Source organism: Mustela erminea, chromosome 5, assembly GCF_009829155.1.
Source record: "Mustela erminea isolate mMusErm1 chromosome 5, mMusErm1.Pri, whole genome shotgun sequence".
NCBI classification, from domain to species: domain Eukaryota; kingdom Metazoa; phylum Chordata; class Mammalia; order Carnivora; family Mustelidae; genus Mustela; species Mustela erminea.
This window is the reverse complement of record NC_045618.1, coordinates 106,281,283-106,293,565: the sequence shown is the minus strand read 5'-3', so window position 1 is coordinate 106,293,565 and position 12,283 is coordinate 106,281,283. Positions and strand designations below refer to the sequence as shown.

General features: G+C 35.7%; 1 protein-coding gene across 8 annotated transcripts in view; it reads right to left on the bottom strand.

Moving 5' to 3' along the window:
- KIAA0586 (KIAA0586 ortholog) overlaps window positions 1-12,283 on the bottom strand; it is a 132,115-nt gene that overhangs the window by 69,519 nt on the left and 50,313 nt on the right. For all 8 annotated transcript variants that reach the window (XM_032344326.1, XM_032344328.1, XM_032344329.1 and 5 more), the window contains 5 exons: window positions 10,044-10,243; window positions 7,146-7,305; window positions 5,700-5,919; window positions 4,938-5,179; window positions 3,692-3,768 (listed from right to left, as the gene is read on the bottom strand). In XM_032344326.1, coding sequence (XP_032200217.1) covers window positions 3,692-3,768; window positions 4,938-5,179; window positions 5,700-5,919; window positions 7,146-7,305; window positions 10,044-10,243 — 899 coding nt within the window. The remainder of the gene's footprint in view (window positions 1-3,691; window positions 3,769-4,937; window positions 5,180-5,699; window positions 5,920-7,145; window positions 7,306-10,043; window positions 10,244-12,283) is intronic.

Genomic DNA, 12,283 nt, shown 5'->3' with positions numbered 1-12,283 from the left:
AGAAATCGCCACCACACACAGCCAGCCCCTTGTAACTTAAGCTTTAGGATTCAGATAGCCCCAATGAGAACTCAAAATATACAGTTAATAGCTTAAAATGAAAAGTAAAGGTATCACATATCTATGTAAAAAGAGTGTGTATCTGTCACTGAATAGCTATGTGACATGGACAAGCTATTGAACCTCACTCAACTTCATCTGTAAAATGAGAAGTCACATATAACAAAGGACATACATGAGAACACTGGGAACTTTTTCAAAATATACAGGTCTAGGCTTCTAACTGGCCACACATGCACACCATATAACTCTCATGACCTACCAAATCCACCTATCAGAAGCTGGAACCAGCATGCATATTTCTTAAAACCTCCCCCAGTGAATTTAATATATAGTCCTAGTTTATATCAGTTCAAGTGGTTGTTTCACAGGAACTTCTGGCATTATGATTACAAAGGGACAGAAGGACATGACTTTTCAAAAGTACACCAATCTCTCTGTTTTCATCATGATCAAGTATAATGGAAAGATATTAAGGCCACCAGACTTTACTTTCTGATTTACCAAACTCTTTGAAACTACTAAAACATGGACAAAGTATGTGAAAATTTACATTTCAAGACATGGGACATCAGGTAACAAAAGACAGTGGCCCCTGAGAGATGGAAACGAATCAGGAGAGCCCTGTGACTGCTCCAGATCACTGCCTCTGGGAGTTTCCAGGCTCCCAGAAAAGTGAAAGCTGCACAGGGAGAGAACTCTGGAGATCTGCAGAGGGTCCACTTTGAGCACTGAATACTGATCAGCACATGCATGTGAGTTAACCATGTGAGGCTAAACTAAAGACTAGCTCCAACAAGTGCCCAGGGCGTGTACACAGGCTAGAGTAATAGTTGTTCCTACCAAGCAGGCTGGAAAACCACATTTAATGAGGCATTGGCTGGAGTGCCTACAAGGGTCTTGCCTCCACGGCAGGGAACGAATAGCCTTAGAGTGAGTACTGCTCTGGTCTTGCCTCATTAATCTTTAAAGCAAGACTCAAAAGGGTAAAACTGTCTTTACGCAATTTAACCATATGCCTGAGGAAAGCCCAAAACTCTTTGCAGATTCTTGTAATTCCTGTAAAATATAATTCCTATAAAACACAGACGCAAAAGCCAACATAAAATTTTAGCAGATCAAATTAAACAGCTTTTCTTTAAAAGTTTACCATATACCTACCACATATCTATCCAATCCACTCCTAGGGATTTGCCCAAGAGAAATGAAAGCATACGTCCATATAAAACTTGGATATAAATGTTCAAAGTTGCTTTATTTGTGATAGCCAAAACTGGAATCAACCTAAATGTCCACTGACAGGTGAACAGACAAATTGTGGTACATCCATACAACACATACAACACAGCAATAAAAAGGAACTAACTATGTTACACACTACAACATAGATGAATCGCAAAATAACTGTGCTGAGTTCAAGCAACCAGAAAAAAATAATATATACCATATGATTTCATTTCTGTTATTTTGGAAAATGCAAATGAATTATAGCTACAGAAAGCAGACCAGTAGCATGGTAGACATGTTGGGGGATAAGGGGACTGATAAGAGATGAGAAGGACAAATTACAAAAGGGCATGAGGAAACTTTGGGAAGTGATGGATGGTGATATGTTCATTATCTTGACTGCAGTAATGGCTTTACAGATATATACATATGTCAAAAATTATCAAACTTTTTAAAAAAGAGCAAAAATAACAGCAATGCTTAGCAAAAGCTATAGATAAAGGTAGATGAGAGTTGAGTATAACTGCCTTCCCTTCCTTGGGTGGTTAAAAATATAAAAAAGGGGTACCTGGGTGGCTCAGCTGTTTAAGCATCTGCCTTCAACTCAGGCCATGATCCCAGGGTCCTGGGTTCGAGCCCCACATCGGGCTCTCTGCTCAGCAGGGAGCCTGCTTCCCCTCCTCTCTTTCTGCCTGCCTCTCTGCCTACTTGTGATCTCTGTCTGTCAAATAAATAAATAAATTCTTTAAAATATATATATATAGATATAGATTGCTATTCCTTAATAATATTTCAAAAGAAAATTCCTATTATCATTTCTGTATTATAGTTCTATGTGGATACGTGATAATTGATATTACATATATTATAATACTAATTGATATTACACATATTGCAACAATTGTAATTATATATATAATTTAAACACACACATATATGTAAGTAAATTTATACATATTTAAAATATATGTACCTATTTAAAATATATACCTTTTTTTAATTTTTTTTAATTAAAAAAAATTTTTTTTAATAAACATATAATGTATTATTGGCCCCAGGGGTACAGGTCTGTGAATCACCAGGTTTACACACTTCACAGCACTCACCATAGCACATACCCTCCCCCGTGTCCATAACCCCACCACCCTCTCCCTACCCCCCCTTGCCCCAGCCACTCTCAGTTTGTTTTGTGACATTAAGAGTCTCTTATGGTTTGTCTCCCTCTCGATCCCATCTTGTTTCATTTATTCTTTTCCTACCCCCCAAACCCCCCACATTGCATCTCCACTTCCTCATATTAGGGAGATCATATGATAGTTGTCTTTCTCCAACTGACTTATTTCTCTAAGCATAATACCCTCTAGTTCCATCCATGTCGTCACAAATGGCAAGTTTCATTTCTTTTGATGGCTGCATAGTATTCCATTGTAAAATATATACTTATTTTAAATATATATATATAATATATTATATATATAATATATTATATATATATGTAATATATATAATATATATTTTAAATAGGCTCCATACCCAGCATTGAGCCCAATGCAGGGCTTGAACTAATGATCCTGAGATCAAGACCTAAGCTGAGATCAAGAGTTAGCTGCTTAACCAACTGAGCCACCCAGGCACCCCTGAAATAATATAAATACTTTCTTAAAGATTTATTTATATATTTGATAGAGAGAGAAAGTCTGTGAGAGAGTGGAAGGGGGAGGGACAGAGGAAGAGAGAGGGAATAAGGGAAAGAGAGAGAGAGAGAGAATATCCTCAAGCAGGCTCCCCACTGAGCATACAGCCCAATGCAGGCCTCCATCCCAGGACCCAGAGATCATGACCTGAGCCAAAATCAAGAGTCAGGCACTTAACCAACTGAGCCACCCAGGAGCCCCCATAATCATGTTTTTAAATGGCAACTTCCACAGAGCTAGGTAATAACTAGGAAGTACTGGTACTACCATGTCCTATTTCAGTTTCTTTTTCTTATGCCAAAGAATTCAATTATTTTTTTTAGCACAAAGAATTATAATCCTGATTAGGGAAAAATAACAAATATATCCTAAGAGAGCAGGTTAAACAGATAAAGCCCTGTTTGAAATATTATAAAGGCACTATACCATATGACAATTTGACTGGGCTTGATTTTCACTACTTAATTGTATTAACTGTATATTTTTCAACTACTGGATACACAGAGGTTAATAACTTTCATTCTCATAATTATGATAATGAAACATACAAAAATGATAATGAAATGTGCAAAGCTTAAATTCCTTCATGGATATTTTATTAAATTTTATACCTGTAACTCAAATATCTGAGAAAAAACCCTGATCGATGGCAACAAATTCATCAAAATATTCTTTGTGTCAGAATCAATATGGAGCCAATAATTTCTTACCATCTCAAGGGCGTCTTGCAGAGTACTGGATAAGCTATCATTTAGGTTCATCAGATACAGTCCTTCGTCTCCTAAAACTACAGGTTACATTGTAAAAATTTAGAAAACAGAACATAAACTTAGTAAATAACCTGACCACAAAGCCATAGAACTTTACATTTAAACTTACACAAAATACCGTTCGTAAATAATACTGTTCATAAATAATAATAATTCACAAGCTACTCAATCTCACACTTTTTTTAAAGTACATTTTATAACAAATATGAGATTTTCATTTTACCTACCAGCTTGTCAGAAATTAAAAAGAGCTATAGATATCAGTGGTAACCATAAAACTGAGAAAGAGGCATTCCTAAATAACATGATGTAAGATTTCTAAAGAGTATGTTGGTAATGTACCACTATTTTAAAGGCGAATATTCTGATTCAGCAATTCCACCTCTAGGAGTGTATTCAAAGAAATTAATCAGATAGGTGCACAAAATGTGTGTGTAAAAAATGGTCACTGGAGAGTTAGTATGGAAATACTAAAAGCAAACTACATGCCAACCACTATGGCATTGTTTTAATAGACCACACACAACTAAAAAAAATGAGGTATGGCTAGATATACTGATATAGAAAGATGTCCACAATATCTTATTAGGTAAAAAAAAATTCAGGTTTCAAAAAATTCAGGTTTCATATATAGTATGATCTTATTTTTTTTTTTTTAAAGATTTTATTTCTTTATCAGAGAGGGGGTGCGGAGAGAGAGCACAGGCAGACAGAATGGCTGGCAGAGGCAGAGGGAGAAGCAGGCTCCCTGCCGAGCAAGGAGCCCGACATGGGACTCGATCCCAGGACGCTGGGATCATGACCTAAGCCGAAGGCAGCTGCTTAACCAACTGAGCCACCCAGGCGTCCCAGTATGATCTTATTTTTAAAGGTAAAAATACACCCCCACAAATACATATACATACGTATTTATGTATCTACATATGCATAGAAAAAAACAGACTGGAAGGACATACCCCAAACTATTAAGAGTGGTATTATTTTTGGAAGGTGAGATTTGTGAGTGAGCAAGATTTTCCTTTCTTCTGAAGTTAAGGCATAGAAAAGTTAAAGTGCAGAGTCCATATTCTTTCTATTATACCATGTTTAATCTTGAAACTTAAGTAAAAGCACTTGGCATAGAAAAGTATTACTGAGGAATTATCATAATCTAACCAGTGAAATTAATTGATACAAGTTAACTTACTCTTGGGAGTCACTCTTTGACCACAGTTAAACAGAATCTCTCCTTCAGAGATGGGTCTATCCAGAGTCTCCGTTTCAGTGACAGTAACGCTGAAGGTGCTCTCTGTTGTTGATGAATCAGAACCTGGCATCTGTGTGAGGGAAGAGGCGTTGGTGCCAGGAAGAAGTGGGGGCTCTGGAGGTGCAGGCTGAGCAGGGAAATCCACACTCTCAGGTTCTTCCTCCTTGGCCACAGACATTACACTAAGAAGAAAAAGACATATTTTGCATTTAGGTCACTGAAGGCCTATATTAATTTTTATATTAAAAAACCAGATTCAAATGCTTCCCTTAGCAAAGTACTTCTATAATCTGCACTACTATAATTACCAAGATTTATTTTTCTAAAATTGTTTTCATGCTTTAATCATAGACCATCTTGAAAGTTCTACCATCTCTCAGATAAATCTGTACGGTAATATAAAAGTTAACCGATCAGTGTAAATGAAGATTTGCTCTGGAGAGAAATCATTTTCTGTTTTACGAACAATATTATGACAATATATATTTTAATCTGTTTCACAAGAAAATGTTTTAAAAAAGAACTGAAGGCATAAGTAAATCTGGTGAAAATTTTAAAAATTTGAAATTTATGAAGCTTCTTCCTACAAAAGTATAAAGTAGCTTGTGGTTTATAAAGCTTCATCATTTCTGATGTTTTTAATGGATTATATATGTCAACGTAAGAAATGCAGTTACTGAAAGGGAGTATGTCCTCATTTACATAGCTCTCGGATGAAGTTCTTCTTGAAGAGAGCTAGGATTCTCTTCTTCCAGTGGCAGGTCTCCATCACTCCATGGCTTAGGAAGCTCTGGACCTGATGGCTTCACTTTATCAATGGAAATCTCTGACAAAGTTGGGGAAAAAGCCACTGCAGGAGGAGGGGTAGTAGCAGGGGTAACCGCTGGAGTATTAACAAGTGTGATGGCAGGCGTTTCATTTCCTAAAGATTTTTTGTTTAAAAAGAAATTGAAAGATAAAAGTCAATAAACAACTCCATAGGAAGGCAAGCTATGTTGCTTCAGGAATTTCTTAACATCTGGGTGTACAAATAATGGCAATAATGATGATGATGATGATGGCCATTAATGGGAAAATTCCCAAATTAATTTAGTAAAGTATAAGAATATAATCTTGAAAAGACCCATCACTTTTATACTGCCATGAACTTAAAAGTATTTTTTTTAAAAAAGATTTTATTTATTGGGGTACCTGGGTGGCTCAGTCATTAAGCATCTGCCTTTGGCTCAGGTCATGATTCCAGGATCTTGGGATTGAGCCCTACATCGGCCTCCCTACTCAGCTGGAAGCCTGCTTCACCCTCTCCAACTCCCCCTGCTTGTGTTCCCTCTCTCACTGTCTCTCTGTCAAATAAATAAATTCCTAAAAAAAAAAAAAAAAGAAGACATGTACCTTTAAAAATATATACATTTCGGGGCACCTGGGTGGCTCAGTGGGTCAAAGCCTCTGCCTTCGGCTTGGGTCATGATCCCAGGGTCCTGGGATCAAGCCCCATATTGGGCTCTATGCTCAGCAGAAAACCTGCTTCCTCCTCTCTCTCTCTCTCTCTTTCGGCCTGCCTCTCTGCCTACTTGTGATCTCTGTCAAATAAATAAATAAAAATCTTTTAAAAATATTTATTTATTTATTTGAGAGAGAGAGAGAGAGAGAGAGAGAGAGAGAGAGCACGAGGAGGGTAAGGGGCAGAGCGAGAAGCAGACTCCCTGATAAGCAGAGAGCCCAATGTAGGACTCTGGGATCACGATCTTAGCTGAAGGCAGATGCTTAACCCACTGAGCCACCCAGGTGCCCCTGAACTTAAAAGTGGTCTAAGTGTGTATAAGGTCTTATACTTTTTTAAGTTTTTTTTTTTTTAAGATGCTTTGTTTTTTTAACTAATCTCTAAGTTCAATGTGGGGCTTAAACTTACAACCCTGAAATCAAGAGTCACATGCTCTACTAACTGAGGCAGCCAAGCACCCCTAGATCACATACTTTAAAAAGTAGCAAACAATTTCTTAGTTTCCTTGCAAGAAAGGATGATTTACTAAAACCTAGTAAGCAAAATGTATGTGCATATTAATCTACAAAACATCTTATAAAATAAACTATGTAATCTTATGTAATAGTTATCAGATGAAAACTGATGTACAGAAATAAGGTTTCTACCTTTTCCAGCAAATATTTCTTCTGCAGGAATAGCTAAATCATGATCTGAATCATAGGGAGAAGAATCTGGAGTTTTTACTAATACACATTCCTTAGGAGGTGACGAAGGTGAGCGAGGAGGAGTTGGCTGTGGGGTAGCCACTGGGGTACATACTCTTGCCTAAAATAAATAAAACAAGGTATTGATAATCACTCAAGATCGTATAATCACCCAATACCGATAATGTCCAATAATGAAATGAGTTCATTCAAGATTACAAAGAATTTAAATGAATGGGAGGAAATGGAGCCCTACCTTGAACGTCTAGCTATGAGTTTCAAGACTAGCCTGCAGAGAGCCTCAGGCTACTGCACTAGCTCTGCCTCTGAAGTAGGCCCCAAAGAAAGCTAAGGCTCCCTCTTCTAACATAGAGAGGAAGACAGAGTGAATATACAGCTGAAGATGAAATGCAGACACAAGCTGGGGAGGCCATGTAACAGAAAGGAAGTGTTTTAACTGACAATATATCAAAGAGCAACCTTTTAGCACAAAAGAACAGAGCTTGTGAAAAGTAATGGAAGGATAAGAAAAAGCAGGGGTGGAGGGGATGAAATGAAGACAATGTGGAGATGGAAAGTACTGAGGAAGGAAAAAGTAAACAATAGTGTGAATTAAGTCTCCTTTCCTAGCCATATCTTACCTCCCTAATTCCCTTCCCCAGAGTCATCAAACATAATTTTGATTGAAGACATTTCATGTGTGTATAGATTATCTGCGGAATAACTTCTTAAAAGTGGGACTGCTTGGTTAAAGGGTTAATTGCTTTTTTAATTTGAATACATATCGCCAAATTTCCCTCTGCAGGGTTATATTATTGTACACTAACCAAAAGAAGATATGAGAATTCCCATTTCCCCAAGGTTTTCTACACAATGTCATTATATAAGTAAAAGTGAGGTTTCAGTGATTTTTTTTCTTATTATCAGTGATACTGACCATCTTTTTATATGTATATGGGCCATTTGTATTTCTTTTTTGTGTGTTAACTGTCTAGACATATCTTTTAGCTATTTTTCAAATATACTATCTTTTTCTCCTCATTCTGAAACATCTGCATAGAGGAGGGTAATTAGCCTTTATTCTGATTATGAGTTGAAAATTGATATGCAATTTTAAAACCATGAAGCATATTAGAAATTCTATGGTACTGCTTAATAATTAGTATATTCTCAGACTTTATTTCTTTCCTTTTAACTACATAAAACTATAGCATAAGAGCACTGTTGTCAAATATAATTCTACTAACCATCATTATCAGAGAATCTAAGGTATTCTAATTAGTATTGGTAATGGACAATGATGATAAACAATTAGTTATTGAATGCCAAATTCCAGGCAGTAGATGAAGCTCTTTACATTCATCATCTCACTATATCTTCCACAAAATCTTGGCTAAGATGTTAACAGTACCATAAAAAGATGTCAATTCTCTCCAAATTAAACTAATCAAAATAGGATCAATTTCCACAAAAATTCCAACAAAATCTTTCATGGCACTTGAAAACTATATTTTAATGTATACTTGGAAGATCAAAGTATCAAGAAAAGTCATGACAATTCTGGACATAATGAACAATATGGCAGTGAGAGAAGGGAGCTTGCCCTCCTAGATATTCAGCAAGTAGATTCTGGTGAAGTCCTGATTATTTAAACTTTATGGGTCTTCTCTATTATATATATGAAACTAAAGCAACAGAGCTGATGGTTCGAATTCAGATCTCCCCAAGTCCATACTCTTAACATTGTATAGACTGCCTCTTTCACAGATTTTTCTACATTTTCTCATGCAATTGCCCTCACAAGAGTATATGCAGTATATGGGCAGAAAACACACCACCGTTAATTGGCACAAAGAAATCCATAACTCGGGTAACAACTGCATTGCATGCATGACCAATGGGCTGAAAAAACACACACCAAAACTATGTACATAATTTCTGGCACACTAACCACAACACGCCAATTACATTATAGCAATCTCTATAAAATTCAAACATGTAACTTTATGTTTATACCTTAAGTGAGGTAGTTTAAATGTTTCATCTATATAAAATGATACCTTCATGATCTATAGAATTAGAAGTGACTATAATGTTTTAAACAGCTGGTAGTAGTAGTATAAAGTCTATTTTAGTTTTGTATAATTCCACATTCCTATAATAGATTAAAAACTATTTAGCATAGCAAGGCTGATGAAGGAAACAACAGAAGTGCCTAAAATATATTTTATCTTTTAATATAATATATTAATTTTAATATAATCATCTCATCTTTTAAAGAGTAAAAATAGCAGTTTATATAATAACCCAAAGTAATGTGTAAACATTGACTATATCTTGAGTTTAAAAAAATCTACAAAGGATATTTTTTTGAACAACAGGGAAATTCAAATATGGGCTCTATATTATGTAGTATTAACATATCAATGTTAAATTTCTTCAGGAGTATAACGATGGCATTTTGATTATATAATAAAGTATCTTATTCTTAGGAGATAACTGCTAATGCTTTCAGAAGTGAAATGTCATAATATCTGCAACTTTCAAATGATTTTTAAAGAATATATAACATATAAGGACATAAAATTTGTCAAAAAGTTATCAATTGGTAAATATTAGATAAAGGTATACAGACATTCATTGTATTATACTTTCAACTTTTCTATAAATTTAAAAGCTTTTAAAGTAAAATGCTAGGGAAAATATTACTATAATATCATAGCAAAAAAAATCAATCTCCACCACAAGCTATGATCTTATTATGATACCTAATTTAAAATTTGTCTATCTTACTGTTTTTTAATAAATGTATCAAAAACACCCCAGGACTCCAAGTCATTAAAGGAGAGTCACTCCTACCGGCAAGTATGTGCTGTTTGCTGAAACATCCCCAGAAACACTTGTAGCAACACGACCTTGCTTCTTTGCTTCTCTGTCACCCAGCATGACAGCAATGGTCTCAGCAAGAGCCTCATTCACAAAATGGCTAATCATATCTGAATTCACAGGAACCCCAGCATCAACAAAAAGCTGGAGGGCACCATTGCTTGTTCCTTCCACTAAAAAAAAAAAAAAAGAAAGAATTTCAGAGTAAGTGTGCAAGAAACATGCCTGCAATCCAAATCTGAGTTGTTAAAATTTTAGAGATGAAAACATAATGTGTATAATGAAGTAAGAGGAAGAATAAAAATGAAAATAAAAAATATTACAAAAGAGAATACGATGATAACTCACATAATGAACACCTTCTTTAACAAATCATAAAAAGGAGGAAAATACCCAGATGAAAATTTTACTTACATGGTCTCTTCCTACCACTTCAGAATTTAGTGATAAAAAGGACTTGCATACACCTGAAATGTTCTCATCTGAAAACAACTCATATTTCTAAGAACAGGGCAACAGGAAACTCTATGATAGATCTTGGTCAAAACACCAAGGCACAGGGGTACCTGGGTGGCTCAGTTGATTGAGTGTCTAGCTTTGGTTCAGGTCATGGTCCAAGGGTTCTGGATCCAGCCCAGAGCTGGGTTACCTGCCCAGTGGGGAGCCTGCTTCTCCCTCCCATTACCCCTCCCCTCCACTTGTGTTCTCTCTCTCATAAGCTCTCTCTCTCTCAAATAAATAAAATCTTTAAAATAAATAAATATATGAATGAATAATAAAAACCAAAACACAAAGATCCAATGACTACAGAGGATTTTAAAGAAAGAGTAGCTGCTTCATAAATACAAAGACAAAAACTTCCTTCCTTCTAGTTTCAGATACATCAGTTAATAACATTATAGGCTACTCCTACTCACTTTTATAGTACTTTGCATGCTTGATATCAGAAACTGTATAGATATATTAATATTCCAAATAGGTTATAATTTTTCCCTTATATGAATGTACATAAAATTGAGAAAAACTTCCTCAACAGACTTTACTAGACTTAAAGTGGGCTCTATGTCTAAAGCTCTGTGGAAAACATGAAAACAATGATAATACAATTTGATGGAGATGTAACCTCGCCAAAGAAGTACAACTAAAGGAGCAATATCCACAATTCCTTAAAAAGTGGTTACAGGTGTCTTAGGATCACCTGTTGAGGGATAAGTAATAGTAGTTTACTCTTAAGTTACCATAGCAATGACTACCAAATGTCAAATTTGTATTTGACAGTGTATGTAGATACTTCTCCTTTTCAGTTCTCATAATTTATTGTTTTGGCATGATCAGAAATTAGAACGTTTCTATTATAAAGGCCAAAAGCCCTACCAAAACATAGGCAAAACAAAACAAACGCATATACTTATAAATAGAAAAGAATAGAATTTAAATGCCCAATTTGGAAATTATAAGATTTCCATTAAAAAAACCCATAAATTTCCTCACAACTTTGTTGATCATTTTTTTCCCTTCTTTCCAAAAGGTGCTGAAAGAAAATCTGGAGGGGTAGGTAGCAGTGGAGGAGGCATTCAAGTTATACTAAACAGGAAGAATTAACTAAATGCAACAATAAATCATATGGAGTGAGGGAACAGGCTATGGCCGGGTGGAGATGAGGAAAAACAAAGAAAAGAAAATAAACAATAACTCCAAAGCTTTGGAGATTGGGCACTTGGAAAATTCAGATCTTAACGTAAACAGGAACAAAAAAAAGGGCAAGTTGGGCTAGAAAAACTCTGGACATGTCAAGTTTTGGGATGCCGGTGCAGAGACACAACTGCAAGGTTGCAGCTGAAGATGTCGGGCTAAGGGGTGAGCAACTGTTAAGGAAAAAAAAAAAAAAAGATAATGAAATAAAGTCCTAAAGAAATAAAGAAGACAGCAGGAACAACAACAGAATGGATTCTAAGAAAACAAAATGAGTAGGACATTTTAAGAATTAGAGGTGGTCAACAGTGCCCATGCTAGAGCCACGAGGGAAGATAAGGATTTGGAAAAAAAAGGTTATGCACCCGAATGTTTACAGCAGCAATGTCCGCAATAGCCAAACTATGGAAAGAACCTAGATGTCCATCAACAGATGAATGGATCAAGAAGATGTGGTATATATACACAATGGAATACTATGCAGCCATCAAAAGAAATGAAATCTTGCCATTTGCGACAAT